This window comes from Acomys minous (genome assembly GCF_964271855.1).
Source record: "Acomys minous genome assembly, chromosome: 15".
NCBI classification, from domain to species: domain Eukaryota; kingdom Metazoa; phylum Chordata; class Mammalia; order Rodentia; family Muridae; genus Acomys; species Acomys minous.
Genome location: NC_140497.1, coordinates 55,460,747 through 55,478,330, shown reverse-complemented (window position 1 = coordinate 55,478,330; position 17,584 = coordinate 55,460,747). Strand labels below are relative to the sequence as shown.

The window sequence follows — 17,584 nt, the reverse complement described above, 5'->3', positions numbered from 1 at the left end:
CAGTGAGCCAGTAGGAAGCCCACCCATCTGTGACACACTTCCTCCAGCAAGGCCACACCTACAATAGTGCCACTGTCCATGGGTCTGTGGGACTCATTCACACCAACAGAGTGAGTTCTGCTTTCATGAGCATATCCTCCTGAATAAGAGAAAAGTTTGTCTTGTCCAGACAATTGTTTGTAACAATTCCTCGATTAGTCTGAGGTTTTACAGTTCAGAGAAACATATATCACCTGAGGAACCACCTAAGATGGCCTCCCAGGTTAAATGTTTCCCACCAGCATCTAACTTCTTGCCTTGTGTTCTGGAAGTCTCTGGGACAGCAAGAGAAACCTGTGGGATAGAAGTCTCTGGTCATCCCCGTGACAGCTGATTCAAGGAAATTACAAGAACACTCTGTGCACAGACTAAGGTAAGAAATGCTGCAGAGAACAGAGAAGTGTTCTTTTGGTGGTTTGATTATCTTGGGGGTTGAGTAATATTTTTGACATGAAAGTTGTATGCAGGAAAACTCCATAAGAAGGCACTAAGCACAAAATAAACTAAGATGGGAAAATAATGGAGGTAGAAAATGATAAAAAGTAAAAGAGAGATAGAAAATTTAGAGAAAGAAACGTAGAAAAGGAAACATTTCCACCTAACAGGAAACCAACTCCTCTAGCTGTGCTACAGTCTCCCTTAATACAACCTGCTATATTTTGGCTAATGAGAGACTGAACAATATGCGGCCTTCAAACATCTGTTGAATGCCTATCTATTCCCTGTGAGCATGGCATCATCCCTTGTTTTCTCCCCATCCAGTTGCCTGAGAGAACCTGGGACTCCTTGCTTCAGGTCTGATGGACAAATGAAGTCTCCTGGTGTGGTTAAGATCCTAAGCAGTACTGCTGTTCTGAGTAAAACAGTTGCAAAAACCTATTGCGGTTTTAATGAAGATGAACTAATTTAATTTGTTTTAAAGTGTTTTAAGTTCTGGACCACATATAGGGCCACAGATCCTCTGGATTCTGCCCACAGAATATTCAACTGGAATGTAATGGGGCCAAGCAACCTCTTCTACCTGGGGACTGAGAAGAGAAAACACATAGATAAAAATATCTGGCTTCCACGGGTACAGTTCATATGAAAGACACATTGACTCAACTGTTTCTATTTAAGACCATGGAATGCTCTTCTCTGTTTCTTTTCTATTTTAGGCCCACTTTCCTAGGCCATAAGCATCATCTCCTCCTATATCTGTGCCATACTAACTAAAGACCCCCATTTTTTTGTAAAGAAATAGGAGTAACTGCACTTTAACCTGTGAGATGTGTGGATCCTACAGAGACCTGTAATTGATGGGGCATGGGATCAGCTTCCTAGAAAGCAGAGGCAACCTTGAGCAGAGAGGAACAATGTGGTTTGCTCCCATCTTGGATGGTGACCTCATCACAATGGAGGCAGCCAAATGATGTGGCTACTTTCTTTAATAACAGTTTCGTTAAAAAACAAAAAAAGAAATGCCATGTAAATTTTAGTTATCATGGCATAAAACAAATTGGAGGCATCCACAACTTTCCATAGCCACTGAGCCCTCATGGGATTGCCACATTTATTCAATTTATACCAAGGAGGTTAGCAACAGAGTTCCATGGTGTGTGTTAGTTTCACTTTTTATTGGACATTTTCCTGTATGCAATATACTTACTGTCTCCAGAGAAGACTGAAGAATTTTCTTAACCATGTGCCTCCAACACTAGGTATATACTAAAGGCATCTGGTTCTTTAAAAAAAAATTAGCCTTCGAAGTTATGTCCCTTGTAAATTTGCATCAGCATAGAGCCAGGCTTGGGAAAGCACAAGCCACACAAAGACCAATGGAAAATTATACTGTATACTAGAGAATATGTTGCCAATGGGCAGCTATGACAGTTATGTGTTAGATTTGCAGGCTATGCTCAGTCCTGATGTGTGGCGCCAGCTTTCCACTTGAAATCTACTAGACTTTTTCTTTAAGGAATCATCCACTCCATGTTTGCTGTCCACAAATGTGATGCCATGCAATAGAAAAAAAAAAGATTTTTTTCATTTCCTACTCTCCTCACATCAAGAGGACAGTAAATAAAACAGTAACCATACTCTATCTCTGGCCTCCAGACATATGGATACACATGTTATACAAATATGGATGTAGACATTCATAAAAACATGCATTCACATCGCACACACAGAAACAAAGAGGAGGAAGAGGTGATAAGATGAAACTTACACAGTCCTTACATACGCAACAGTACCAGACTCATCACAGCAATACTCCCATGATCTTGGTTCCAATTTCTGCTTTGTTTTCTATTACTGTGATAAATATCATAACCAAAATCAACTGGAAAGTGATTGCTAGACTTACACTTCACTATTACACTCTGTAGGCTTCTAACTTTTTCAATCTTACTTTTTTTGGGGGGGGTTCTTTAAGCCTTATATCTCCCTTCCAACCCAACTATCCTAGATAGGAGAGAGAAGAGGTTAATAGAAACAGGAGGTGAGGACTTTCTTATACTCAATTCCTGGGAGCAATTCCACTGGAGTAGTTGGCAGGACCCATTAAACAGCAAACCAGCAAATCAGCAGTAGCCTGAACCCGGAGCAGCAGCCAGAATCCATGGCAGTAGCCATCCCACACTTGGGACCAAACAAAAACACTCCAGCCATGGAGAGAAACCAAGATGAGAACTAAAGCAAGGTCTGAATGTGGAAGCGGGAAGAGAAGCAGAGACCACGGAGGGATGCTTCTTACTTCCTAAGTCCCCAGACTCTCATTCAGCTACCTTTCTTTCCAAAAAAAATTATCTTTCTATTGTCATTTTGTGTGTTCCTATGTATTCATGTGTGCCTGGTGTGTGTGTGTATGCCTGGCATGTGTGTGCGTGCGTGTGTGTGCTTGTGCATGTGCACGTGAACAAAGGTTAAAACTGAGGACACAAATTAATGGCATGTATTTCCCTGGAGCTATTGTGACATGTTGTTCTTTTTTCTTTGTTAAATATTTAATCGCACAAAAAATAACAGGGAGGAGACAGCGGTGAATGGATTTCCAAGGGTGTGGCCAACTGTACGGTGAAGAAACTGCTGCGGGCAGCTGTATTCTTTGGGCAGAGCCCCAGACCTGAATCTTTTTATCCCAGACTCTAGCTTGAAGTTGATGATAGTTTAAGAACACATGTTAGGGGACACAGACAACTGATACTCTGCAGGCCTAGACTGCCCTGATTCCCTGGGGTTGACAGCTGGGTTATGTTAGTGGTGTTATAGTATTGTTTTTCTCAAATACTTAAGTTAGAAATCAACTCATCCTTTGTGTGTGTGTGTGTGTGTGTGTGTGTGTGTGTGTGTGTGTGTGCGCGCGCGGGCATGTGCGCATGTGTGTGTGTGCACATATATATTTGGGGGATGTGTATATGTACAGGTATATGTGCACATGTGTGTGCATGTGTATGGAGGCCAGAAGTCAACCTCAGGTTTAATTTCTCAGCAACCATCCATCTTGTTTCTTGAGACAGTCTCTCTTGCTAGAAGCTGAAACTCTCTCACTAGCCAGGGAACCACAGAGATCCACCCACCCCTGCCTCTCTGGTGCGGAGATTACAAAGGCACACAGCTGTTTGCAGTTTTTGACGAGGGCACAAGGGAATAATCTCAAGCCTGTATGTTTAAGCCTGTATGCTTGCAAGACATGTGCTGCACCAGTTGAATTACATCTCTAGCCCCTTACCTTACTTTCTAACCATACATGTTCGCATGGCAATCAACCCTCACACGCTTGCGAGGCGTGTGCCTCCATTTGCAATGACTCAAGCAATTGGTGTGCACTCTAAAGCCCTTGTACAGCCAGCACAGGACTCAAATAGGGCAGAAAGGGACAGCTTACTAAGTCTACATTGCTAAAGCCAGTCTGAACAAACTATTTCAATAGATGGTTTGGGTGTGGCAGACTTTGATTGTCTACTCTCAGAGCTCTACTCTGGCCGCCATATAAGTTTAGCCAGTCTTCTAATGATGGGGAGGAAGGGGTTCTGGGCTGGATGGCAGATTCCGTGGCATGTGGTTTTAAGCTGCCTGATTTAGGTGGTAGGGTCTCCGAAAGAGCAGTGTGTGCTGGAACTCAGTAGGCGTTGTCTCCACCCCATCAAGTACTTTTCTTATCCCTCCCAGAACTGCCACCCCACATTGTCATTATGCAGGATGAGAAGAGTCCTCTCTCATCAGTAGTTATCAATCAAGAAATTGCCCCTAACACATTTTTCTAAAATCCAATCTTAGGGATGCATTTTATCAACTTAGGTTTTCTTTTCCCAGATGATTAGCTTAAATGAAGTTGACAAAAAGCTAACTACTGGAGGCTGGAGAGATGGCTCAGAGGCTAACAGCATTGCCTGTTCTTCCAAAGGTTGTGAGTTCAATTCCCAGCAACCACATGGTGGCTCACAACCATCTATAATGAGGTCTGATGCCCTCTTCTGGCATGCAGGCACAACACTGTATACATAATAAATACATCTTTTAAAAAATCTAACTACCATAAGACTCAACGAGCACATACTATACACATGGATAGGTAAGGTTTTGCAAGCTGGCATTTTCTTTTTAGTGCTTTTATGCTGATCAAATACCACTAAATGTACATTGAAATTTATTGTAACAAATAGATGCTTTGGTAATGAATTATTGCCACAAAATGTTCTTAATACAAAGACAATGATGAGGATTTTATTTCCTAAAATTTTATCTTATAAGCATATGAATTTGTCAGTTTGTGAAAGCTATTTTTTATTTCCTTTTCACAGTGAAAATTACTGGAGATGCAGTGATCATGTGTTCTATCATCCACAAGGCATGTAAGATTGCAGCATGCGTAATAAATGCGCTGTTATAATAAGTTATTTTGAAAGCTAACTATGTAAATATTAAACAAATGTAACATTGATTGCAGGAGGGCTGGAATAATATTTTCTCACCTTCAAATTATGAACCAAGATCATATATTTGAAATGGGGGGTGGATTCTGAGGCCTTCATAAACAGACAAGGAAAACTTGAGACACTCAACCAGGAGAGTAACCAGGAGAGACTGCTTTAAATGAAGTGGCAGCAGTTTTCACCAAGCACTGGAGCCATCGGGTAACAAAATGTGAAATTGCAGAGGGAATGCTCAAATGGGTTTATGATAGACTCTATAAAATGATGCCTGAAGAGTGTTTCTCACCCACGAGGCTCATAACGTCCTGCTTCCGTGAAACTTCACTTTTAGAATTCTATGGAAAACACCTTCTTTACTCTTGCCTAAACCTCCATTGATTGTAATCTTAACCAGTCATTAGAAAGATACTGTATCTTCCTGTTCTCCCACAAACCATTCTGGACACTTAAGATGACCAGGTAGTTATTGGTGTCCAAGTTACAAAACCATACGTCAGTAGTTATTGGTGTCCAAGTTACAAAACCATACGTCAATTAGACTCGACTTCTAAAAGAGAACAATGCTGTTTTCTGCTTGACTGGACTTCTGGAATTCAGATGACTGAGACTGATATCCCCCCTCCAAAAACCCAAATGATCTTAACCAACAGGAAGTAGATGGCTTCCCTTTTCCCTACTAACCTTCTTTCTCTCTGAACTAAGGTCAGGGGATTGGAAGGGAGGTAGAGGCTCTTAAGAAGTCTAAATTAAGTAGCATTTTTTAAAACTGTAAGACTAAAACTGGTGTCCGTGAATGACTTAGGCATAATGGGATACTTAGTTTCTAATCTGTAGAGGAAAATACAGGTTTTGAAGGTATGACAATGTTCTTTCATGATGTCAGCAAAATGGTGACAAATGCCTCACAGTTTTCTCCTGTTATGTTCCCAGAGGGATTTTCTATTTTTGTTTTATCTTCCTGTATACTATTTTTTTTAAAGGTTGGAAGGATGACTGAACATTTGGAGAAATTACGAGTGGATATCGAGAGGTCTAAGAAACAAAAAGTGGATGAAATTGGAAAAATGGACGTGTCTCTCAATTGTCTCATTTTAGAAAGAATTACAGAGTGTGCAATGAAAGAGATTGCAGGCAGAGGTTGGAGCTCTTGGAAAACAAAAAGTGCCGGAGAAAGGAGATAGTTCAGGCTTAGTTTCTGGCAGCAGGAGTTTCCTTCAGGATGGAAGAGGGAAGCACATTGTCATCTCCCCCTTTCTGCTCCATGCACTTTTGCTGCCATGGACGCAAGCCCCTGTATGTGGCATTGGGCTGAGAGAGCAGCATGCTTTCAGGTTAGTCTTGAGCCAAGTGTGCTGCCAGATGAGTTGCCTGGGGCTATATAGATAACAACATCCTTCCCAGTAATTGTGCAGCATATGCCTGCTAATGATGGTGGTCATGATGGTGCTGAGATGACATGGCATCCAAACGGAATGTTAGACTTACAGTGTTTTAAAATGTCTATTGATTTTGAGGAATGCATTCCCCATTCAATAAGCAGGTATTAAGTAACTAGACTACACAGAATAAAATTGTTCCCCAAGATTGGAAGGGAGTGGTGTCAGCTGTGTTAGAAGCTGGTCAGCAATTACAATAGTCATTGTGGTGGCAGGACAAAGCCACAGATATAAAACAATGGTTATAGACAGGGGATAAATGTTATTATTTATTATTAACTTGGTGAAGGGGGTTATGCTGACTTACAAGAACAAATATGATCCAAATATATGGTAATAGGACAACATTATGTAGCAGCTTTATGGATGAGGTGCCCAGATAAAGATCTGCCTTTTTGCCAGGCGAGGTGGCACATGCCTTTAATCTCAGCACTCTGGAGGCAGAGGCAGCCAGATTGCTATGAGTTCGAGGCCAGCCTGGACTCCTCCTGTCTGTGTAAGGAGGTGGCCTCCAGAGTCCAGTTTTCAGGAAAGCAATTCCTCATTTTTGCTCCCTCATTTTTGTGGTCAGTGTCAAACTCGGTTCATATTCCTAAGACTGAGGAATTGGGTAGGTCCTACCCTACCCCATGAAATATTTTCCTAATTATTTGTTACACTTGTAAAAATAATATAAAACTTGGTGTTATCTTAAAGAAGTTGGCTAAGTTGTAAAAATATATATCCTGCTAAGCCGTCACTAACTACAGACAGATGACCTTTTTTTTTTTTTTTTTTTTTTTTTTTTGGTTCCCCTATCAGCTTCAAGTCTGCATGAATGTCTAGGAGGATGAATAAAAGACCTTGGATTTTGGACCAAAGTTTGGTAGAATAATTAAGGATCTTGAGGCCAGGTGTCCTGGATCAGCCCAGTCTCCGGCAGATACTCTCTTACAGAACATATAATTTTAAATTTGACTTGATGACCCCACCACCCACCAAAGCTCCCCTCACCTTATGGTTTTCACCCTTTAAATATGCGATACATCTTCCCTTGAGGGTTGTGCGTCAGATCGCAAGCTGACCATCTCTTTTTGCGCATAGAAAAATAAAGCCTATGGCTTTTTGTTTTTGTTTTTTCAAAACACGGTCTCTCTGTGTTAGCCTTGGCTGTCCTAGACTCACTTTGTAGACCAGGCTGGCCTCGAACTCACAGAGATCCGCCTGCCTCTGCCTCCAGAGTGCTGGGATTAAAGGCGTGTGCCACCACACCCCGCCTAGCCTAAATTTTTTAAGCTTCAGAATGTGACGCGAGTTTCCTCGGCTTCCACCCACCCCAACATTAGAAAGTGCTGAAAGACGGAAGTCTCTGCTATTGGAGGCCAGGGGCAGGGCTGCCGAACCGCCAATCTCCAAGACCAGTGCTGGTGGCTGAAAATAGCCCCAGGAAACACTGTTCCTACTGTGAACTCTACTCCTAAGGGAGGTATTTTTGTCTTTTTAGCATTTACTAGCCAATCAGAACGTGCAGGAGGACTGCCAGTCAGAAAGGGAGGCGGGCTCTTCCGGTCTCTAGGCTCAGGTCTGAAGCTGAGGGAGGCGGAGCTCTTCCGGTCTTTAGGCTCGGGTCTGAAGCTGAGGGAGGCGGGCTCTTCCGGTCTCTAGGCTCAGGTCTGAAGATGAGGGAGGCGGAGCTCTTCCTGTCTTTAGGCTCGGGTCTGAAGTTGAGGGAGGCGGGCTCTTCCGGTCTCTAGGCTCGGGTCTGAAGCTGAGGGAGGCGGGCTCTTCCGGTCTCTAGGCTCAGGTCTGAAGCTGAGGGAGGCGGAGCTCTTCCTGTCTTTAGGCTCGGGTCTGAAGCTGAGGGAGGCGGGCTCTTCCGGTCTCTAGGCTCGGGTCTGAAGCTGAGGGAGGCGGGCTTTTCCGGTCTCTAGGCTCAGGTCTGAAACTGAGGGAGGCGGAGCTCTTCCGGTCTCTAGGCTCCGGTCTGAAGCTGAGGGAGGCGGGCTCTTCCTGTTTCTGGGCTCAGTTCCGAAGCTGAGTCTCTGCTAGTCTGATCTCTGCGGGGAGCTGTGAGGGGTGCACAACCCTTCCTGGAAGCCTGGATATGGTGAGCGAGGGGCCGCTGTCTGGGGAGGAGTGGGCGGCTGAGCCTCTGGAGCCCGTGCTGTGGTCCTTCCTGGCTCTGGGTCGGAAGCAGTGGCTATCGTGTGAGGTCTTTGTGGTCCTTGCAACTCCCTGGACCCACGTGGTGGCCTCGTCGTAACTGAGCTCTGTGCTCTGTGTCTGTGCAGAGCATCGGGAACAGGGCCTGTATGTAGAAACACCTTGTAGTCAGCATCACAGTGCTTTCTGTGCATCAGAAGATGCCAGGGTACCAAACTCAGGGCGTTGTAGTTTCTCTAGTGTCACTAGACTTTCTGCATTAACAACTTAACCTCTAGGAGTGCGATCCATTTGGAGTTAATTTAGTGGAAGTAGTAAATAGAATCTCATGTGTTCCGTAGCACTCCAGTACTAAGCTGCGTTGTAGAAGATTAGAATTGATGACGGAAACGACTTACCAATGCTTATGGGATAGTAAGTCACATAAAGTGGAATTTATGTAAAGGAGGGCAGCTTCTACACCTCAAAATACATAGTATGTTAACCAGGGTTGGTAGAGATTAGGTCCTAAAAAAAAGGTTCACTCACTTAGGATTATCTACACATTTGGCTCCAAATAGTAACAAAGGAGACAAATGCTTTACAACCCATCACTAGTCCAATCCCCACAAGCTGCTCACTGGAGCATTACAGGGTCACAACCAACACTAAGGCCTGGTGTGCCATGAAAGTCCAGTTTCCCTTTGAGAATAGCAGAGTTGTGCCATATGGTCAAGAAGATCCAGATGACAACTATTTGGAAAGGAAAAACACTGTTGTGTTAAATGCTGTCCTGGTCAAGCAAGTCTTTTCCTGAGTCCATCATGAGTGGAGAACATAGCTCCTTCTCAAACCCAGGAAGATGCTTGGTAGATCCAGTAACAGCCTGCGGCCCAGGCCTTGGGAGCTTTCACTAAGGCCCTGAGGTATAAAGAAATAGAGAGCGCCTTCTGAAAAGCCAAAAATATGCTTGGGAGAGTTTGTCATGGTCTGATGCCAGGGGCATTGGAGTGGAAGGGTGTGCTTCTGTTCCTTAGACCCCCAGCTCTTACCACAATATAGGGCCGTGATTATCAATCAATCCAAAGGCCATTTTGGGATAGGTCAGTAATGTTCTTAAGATCCCCTGTTTTACCTTACGCAGCATGTTTGATTACCTTCCTTCTGTGTTTATTTCATTGAATGATTGTTTCTGCTGTCTTCACAGAAGTGCCCCATTCCCTTCCATTTTTGCCTGGAAGTAGTATACCAGATGTCATTCTTCTTAATCAGCTTGCTTGACATGAGACCTGTCTTGCGCGAGACCTCCCCACACCAGCTCTTATCTTTTCTTCCTTCTACTTTTCCAGTCTTTCTTACCCCATGGCACATTCCCCTCTGAAACCTGTCACTGAGTAACAATCTGCTGCTTCAGGACACTAGGGTACTTAAGAAATAGTTTTTTGTTTCTTTAAATATTTTATTCATATATTTATTACTTAAGTTAGAATATATTGTGTTAATGAATCTAGTTTATTTTATACAGATGCCCATGTTTCCCTATTCTTGTTTTTAAAATTACAAGTATTATCTGTATTACCTGTAGGCCCAGCTAGCAATCAGTTAAGACACAGAAACTTGTTATATTTTAAAATAGCCTTAGTTCACCTGGGGCACCTCTAAACGACCTCCCATAGTGGCGCAGGCATGGGATCCCTGCCTCAATCCCATGCCATCTGCTTCTAATAATTTCTGTCAAGCTACCTTCCATCCATAATCCCAAATACTTGCTAGTGTTCTTCATCTGGGCTGGATTCTCCATCCACGCTGCTGGCCATGTGCTTCTCCTCCAGCTAACTCATGGATGGCGGCCTTCCTATCTTCACTTCAGGTCTCTCTCCTCCTGGCAGTCCTTTCTTCTTCCCAGAATTCCTTCCTCTCTAAGCCCCACCTGTCTCTTGCCCTGCCCAGGTGGGGTGGCTTTTTCTTAAGCAAAAGGTGGGTCAGACAGCGAGCAGTCATTAGCATCAGAAATACAGCAGATTATCCTCCAACACTCTATAATGTCTACTATGTAGTCCCAGTTTCTCTCTCTGATTCTGCTTCTATGAAGTAGTAACTGACTCCATGTTTATTTTCTTTTTCTTTTTCTTTTCTTTTCTTTTCTTTTCTTTTCTTTTTTTTTTTTGAGACACGGTCTCTTTGTGTTAGTCTTGAGTGTCCTGGACTTGCCTTGTAGACCAGGCTCAAACTCACAGCGATCCACCTGCCTCTGTCTCCCAAGTGCTGGGATTAAAGGTGTGCGCTACCATGCTCTGCAGTATGACTCCATGTTTTAAGTTCCATTTCTAAATGTCCTCTCTCCATTATTAATTTGTATCTGCTTTTATGTCCTGATGTTGAAGTGTGTCATTTATTGGAGTACTCTGTTCTTTTTAATTAACTTACATACAGTTTCCCCTTCCTCTTCTCCTCTTAGTCATTACCTGTTACCTACCTGCCATCCATTCCTCCTCTCTTACTCTTCACGAAAGAGGATGCCCCTAAGGATGTCACCCAGCCTTGGCATATCAGGCTGCAGTAAGACAAGGCACGTCTTCTCCTATTGAGGCTAGTCAGGCAGTCCAGTTAGGGGAAAGGGATCCATAGGCCGGCATCAGAGACAGAGGTAGCCCCTGCTCCAGCTATTAGGTGTTCTACATTAAGACTATATTACACAACTATGACATATGTGCAGAAGGCGGCCTAAGTACGCCCCATGGTTGTTCAGTCTCTGTGAGCCCCAGTGGGCCCAGGCTGATTGATTCTGTCGATTTTCTTGTGGTTTCTTAGCCCTCCTGGCTCCTACAGTTCCTCCCCTGGTTCTTCCACAGAATCCCTCAAGGTCCACCCAATGTTTGGCTGCTGGTCTGTTCCATCTGTTTCCATCAGTTGTTGGCTTGAGCTAGGCTCCTGTCTCTGTACATTCTGAGGCAGGACCAATTGTAAGCTGAAGGCTTTGTGGGCGGATTGGTGTTCCAATCCCTTTGGACTTCTTGTGTGCTTACAGGAAATGGCCAGTTCAGGATCTGTAGCCCCCATTGCTGGGAGTCTCAGCCAGAGTCACCCTCATAGATTCCTGGGAGTTTCCATTGTCCTAGATTTCTAACTTGTGCCAGACCTACCCCGCCCCAAACTAATTCCACTTCTCTTTCCAGCCATCCTCTCCATACTTGGTCACTTTTGTTCACCTTCTCAGTCCTTCCATGGGGATGCCTCCATCTATCCACCCCCAATGTCTATTTATTTTCAGGGAGATTCTAGCCGCCTCCTTTGAGCCCTGCTTGTTACTTAGCTTCTTTGGGTATGTGGATTGTAGCATGGATACCCTATACATTGTGGCTAAAATCCACTTATAAGTGAGTACGTACCATGCTTGTTTTTCTGGATGGGGGTTACTTCACTCAGGATGATGTTTTTTAGTTCTGTTTATTTGCCTACAAATCATGAGGTTATTGTTTTTAATAGCTGAGTAATATTCCATTCTGTAAATGTACCACATTTTCTTTATCTGTTCTTCAGTTGAGGGACATCTAGGTTGTTCCCATGCTCTGGCTATTACAAATAGTGTATCAAGTGTCCTTGGGTTGTGGCTGAGCGTGTGTGGGTATATGCCCAGGAGTGGTATAGCTGGTTCTTGAAATAGAACCATTCCCAAGTTTCTGAGAAACCATCAAATTGATTTCCAAAGTGGTTGTTCAGGTTTGTTCTCCTACCAGCATGTGAGGGTGTCCCCTTGTTTTGGGAATATCTTTGCTGGATAAAGCTCTGAGCTGCCTAAGTGACTAGACTTACAGTGTCCTATCCCTATTTAAATTGTTCACTGTGTCACCTGGGTCTGACCCAGCATATACAGACCGCAATATCTGTTCTAGATGGCTCCTCAGTGAACATTAACTGGGGTTGGATACGTGCTATTTTTTGTTTGATTGGGCTTTTGTTGTTGTTGTTTCTCTGTGTAGCTTGGCTGTCGTGGACTTGTTTTGTAAACCAGGCTGGCCTCGAACTCATATCAATCTGCCTGCCTCTTTCTCCCGAGTGCTGGGATTAAAGGTGTACGCCACCATGCCAGGCTCACATGCTATTCTTTAAGAAATTTTTCTTCATTAATTTCTTAAGTTCATAGAGTTTTTCTTCCCAGAAAGCCGTTTTAATTGTTGAACAGCTGTACCTGCAGCCTTATAGACAAGTGCTTCTGAGACTCTCGCACTTATGTTGCTTCAGGTGTCCTTAATTTTAGTCTGTACCTGTGCAGGGCTATTAGCTTTCTGTCCTCTTGATTAAAATTACATCCTTCACTTAAAATGTTTTATAGTCGCAGGGTTTGATAATTAACTATTTGTATTACATAATCAACTGCCCATTGCCTTAACAGGAAGAGAATTTGTGTGTGGAGCATGGCCTTTGCTTTCAAACCAGTATAGGAGAAATAGTCTATCGTGTGCACGGCAGGGCACCAGGGAAGGCAGTAGCTAGATCCGAGACTGCAGTGTAGTCAGCTGCAGAGTCACCATTATGAAGAAGGGCCTGAGTTAAGCAGGGTGAGCCATTTTCTAATTTCCAAACGTATTAATTAATGGCATGTGAATGAAGACAGAGCAGACTGGTGGGTGAGCAGTTTGGGGAAGTTAGCTTGAGCCAGTGAATATCAGTTTCCAATTAGGGAACTCTGCTGTGCAGATACATACAAACCTTGGTGACACAGTTAAGTCATCTCAGATGTTTGAGCCACAGGCCACTCCCTGCTGCAGCTGTGTGACAGGTTCCAGATCTCAGCAGCTATTGTTTGCCTAGGGGCAAGGCCTGTTAGTGTCTTACTAAAAGCTTTGCATCTCCTGAGGAGAGGCCTACTCTTTTCTAAGTCAGTTTAACTAAAGGCTTTTTCAGTTATCTTTACATTTGTAAAAAGTCCATTATTGGTATCTCTTTTAAAGTTTCATTTAAAAAAAAATCACTGTTCTAATCTTTCTGTGTCTACATTCCAGTGTTCCCTGGTCATTACTAATTTGTTTCCATTTTTCTCAAGCACTGTTGATTTATTTCATTATGTCAATGACTCCTATAGCCCACGTTTCCTTCACACTGTATAAGTGGAAATTGCTTTGAACACCTAATCCTGCCTCTACTGCCCAGTGCTAGGAAGAAAGTCCTGTAGCTCCTTCCAGATTGGGCCGTGACTCTTCAGTGAGAAGCCTGAGAGAAAAGGTAGGAGTAATCCTTGGAGTGTTCTTATACAGATCAGATTGCTAGGCCTGGGAGCACATGGGGCAGTGAAGCCAGTTTAGTCCATTTTTTTCAAGTACAGTGATGTCACACTCCTGAGAGAGACGGCAGCCAGGGCTAGTTAAAATGAACTCTTTCTGGTCCTGCATGGAAGCAGCTCTGTCCGACCTCTGATTCAGCCTGCTCAGAGGCAAAAATGGCCTTTTTTTTGAGGACAGAGTAGCTCAGCACAACCATGGTTGATTAGCAATATCTACAGTGCTTTTTCTCAGATGTTTTCTGTTTTTGTGCTCTTTGCCCTTCATATTTGTGAGAATTGTGGCATTCACACCTCTACTGTTCAGATCATGCATCATGGTTAACAAATAACATTGGCTCCCAAGCAGTCTACTTTCCCAGTGTAATTTACTTGTGAGGAATCTGTCTGACTCCATTTTCCACACAGGGGCCACTATGCTGTATTTTTAAAGAGAAGTTTTCATGTATCGTAAGAGCTGAGTTACTGTTTTAAAGTCTCTTTTCTGGAACCTGGCATACTCCAAATCATAACCTTGAGTTGTTTTTTTAGAACACCCTGACACTCTAATCCCCCTCCTTAACCACAGGGTGACCAGATGGTGTTATTTTTAGTTTTTTCTGTTATGTTCTTATTACCCCGTGTCTCCCTTTTATAAGCCTGCTTTGCAAGTATCTGTGATTTTACTCCTTAACATCATCCCAGGAAATATATCCATGGCTGCTCTCTTAAACCCGACTGAGGAGCAGACCTTGGGAAGTCTTGCGCTGAAACCAAGTACGGTCATGCTTCAAATTTGGCATAGAATTCTTGTAGTGCTCTTCTTCTTTCCTGGTGGGCTGAGCACTTGATTTTCCATTAGATGTTACAGCACAAGATGGACATGCTGGAGATACTTCCTTCTACCAAGGTTTTTATTTATATACGGTCCTGCTTAAATTTGAGCTAAAAATGCCCCCAAATGTCTGCTGTTACTTTTTGACTATGTTCAAAGGTCAAACTGTTGACATGACGGCCGTTTGCCCGGCTCTGACCAGCAGCTGGAGCGCTCTGCCGAGGCCGCTGATGGGCGGGCCCACCGAGGAGGGAGCCAGCCGCCTGGGCCTCCTGCTCGCATGGGAGAGTCAGAGGCCAGCGGAGCCAGAGACCTCGCGCATCCCAGGAGCGGCGCAGCCATGGCGGGCACTCAGCAGAAGGAGAACACGCTGCTACACCTCATCGCCAGCGGGTGCGGGGGCACAGTTGGTGCTATTTCACATGTCCACTAGAAGTCACTAAGACAAGATTGCAGTCTTCGAGACTAGCTCTTCAGACAGTATATTATCCTCAGGCTCACCTGGGGACCATTAGCGGAGCTGGAGCGATGAGACCAACGTCGGTGACACCTGGACTCTTACAGGTGCTGAAGTCAATCCTGGAAAAGGAGGGACCAAAGTCACTTTTTAGAGGCTTGGGTCCACATTTGGTTGGAGTTGCATTTTCAAGGGCTGTGTACTTTGCGTGGTACTCCAAAGCCTAAGAACAGGCTAATGGCATTTTCGTGTCTAATAGCAATACTGTGCACATTTTCTCAGCTGGCTCTGCAGCTGTTGTCACAAATACCTTAATGAGTCCTGTTTGGGTGGCTAAACGGGGATGCAGCCAGAACGAAAGGTGAGAGGCTGCAAGCAGATGAGTGCACTCCAGCGTGCGCGCCATGTGCACCAGACAGAAGGCGTCCTGCCTGCCTCAGGTGCTGGGACCTCAGAGACAGTCGTCTGCTTTGCTATTTTAAGAGAGTTTAAAGAAGTGTTTGAAGGAAGCTCCAATAGTCTCCTCCACAGATGGAAGTGAGAAAAGTTCCTCCAGCTTTTTTGGACTCATGGCAGCTGCTGCTGTTTCTAAGGAATGTGCCTCCTGCCTTGCTTACCCACATGAGGTCATCAGGACAGGGCTCCGGGAGGAAGGCAGCAAGTACAAGTCGCTCATGCAGACAGAGCGCCTGGTGTTCCGAGAGGAGGGCTACCTGGCTCTCTACCGAGGACTGTTTGCTCAGCTCACCCGGCAGATCCCCAATGCTGCCATCGTCCTGTCCACCTGGAGTTCATCGTGCACCTGCTGGGAGAGCGTGCTTAGTAACAAGCCACACTATTGTGTTCTAGAAGAATAAAACTGAAAACCCTAGAGATTTTCTTTTCCGCTCATGTTTAGTGTTCGAAACTGAAAACAGCAAAGGCCATAGAATACCTGGCTCGTGTCCCCTGTTGGACTTTTCCTTTTGGATGCATGTTTCTGGAAGGTTTAAACTCATTAACATTAATAGTTAATTATAACTTTTTTTTTTAACTTAAGAGGACTGAGGACTGAGCAGCAAGTAAATTAAATCACGCTATTTAATTAAAACAAAAACAAAGTGAAACTGTTAACTAAGTATGTGCAGGGATAAGCAGATCTCTACATGAACTTACCCAGACTCCCTGAGTGAGCTCCCCATGCTTCCTATTTGAGAAAAGGCATTGCTTTGGGAAGGACTCTGTGCTTTTCTTGCCTGTTTCAAGTAAGAAACCTGTCTCTGCTGCTGTCTTAGCTGATGAGATGGTAGCCTAGCCGACTCCATCTGCAGTTAACTAGGACTCACACAGCTGCGTCCACCTCTGAGGGATTTTTCTTAACTAAAGCTTTTGAAGGGGGAAGACCATTCCTGAATGTGGATCTTTTGAGCTGATGAGATCCACCTTTAATCTGGGCCACATCTTCTGGTGGCAGCCTACTGAAGAAAGAATCAATCTCTCTCCTCCCTCCCTCTCTCTCTCTCTCTCCCTCCCTCCCTCCCTCCCTCCCTCCCTCCCTCTCTCTCTCTCTCTCTCTCTCTCTCTCTCTCTGTGTCTTCCCCCCTCCCTCCTTGTCCTGTCTCTGGGTAATAAGTTCATTTCTGTTCTGGCTTAGAGGCTACTTCTTTGGCAGCTGTTCTAATACTGAAGAGCAGCGCAGACATCCATCCTCTGACCTGAACTCTGGACTGAACTACCAACTTTTAGTTGTTAGAGAGCCCTTGGTAGACTAGCTGGACCACGGCCTGTGAGCTAGTAAACCCCTTTGCTCTGCCCACAGGGAGGTATTTTATCCGTTCTTCTGTTCATCCAGAGAACCTTGACTACTACAGCTTCCTTCTCCACCTAACAGTCAGGAGGAATGCTGGATGACTGTAGAGTTCACTAAAGGCATCCATCCTTCAGCCACTTCTTTTATGTGTTCAATTTACCATGAAGACTATACTTTTCTTTATTATTAATTTGTCAAGAGACTAAATTGAATTTCAGGTAGAAAACTCCTATACGAATGGAGCCACCCTTCATCTTCTGGTGAGAGAAAGATCTGTGACTGTGTTTGTCATCTGATTCCTGATTTTCTCTCAGCGTTGTCTGAGTTACTCCGCTTACCAAGTTAAATGTACATGAAGTTCCCTGACCTTAGGATGAAACCCCAGAACAAACATTTTGTTTCCTAAAATCTATACTTTAGTTTTGTTTGTTTGTTTGTTTTTCGAGACAGGGTCTCTTTGTTAGCCTTGGCTGACTCACTTTGTAGACCAGGCTGGCCTCTGCCTCTGCGTCTGGAATGCTGGGATTAATGGCATGCACCACCAAGCCCAACAATCTATCCTTAATTGTTACTATTGTAGCACCCTTCCACCTTTGTATCTTCACCTCAGTGTTTAATGGATTAGTTAAGGGTCTTGAGGCCAAGTGTCCTGGATCAGGCTAAGTCTCCAACAGATACTTTCTTGCCTATCCCATAATGTTAAATTTGATTGGATGATCCTATCACCCATAAAA

The 17,584-nt window shown here is 44.1% G+C and overlaps 1 protein-coding gene and 1 pseudogene across 2 annotated transcripts in view; both read left to right on the top strand.

The window, feature by feature from the left end:
* The first annotated feature begins 8,350 nt into the window (after positions 1–8,350).
* LOC311585457 (uncharacterized protein) overlaps positions 8,351–17,584 on the top strand; it is a 101,260-nt gene continuing 92,026 nt past the window's right edge. Inside the window, exon 1 of the mRNA XM_084760674.1 lies at positions 8,351–8,477. Coding sequence (XP_084616800.1) covers positions 8,475–8,477 — 3 coding nt within the window. The 5' untranslated portion in view covers positions 8,351–8,474. The remainder of the gene's footprint in view (positions 8,478–17,584) is intronic.
* On the top strand, positions 14,945–15,932 carry LOC311585021 (solute carrier family 25 member 33-like; annotated as a pseudogene). The gene has a single exon. The product of its transcript is annotated as a solute carrier family 25 member 33-like (transcript).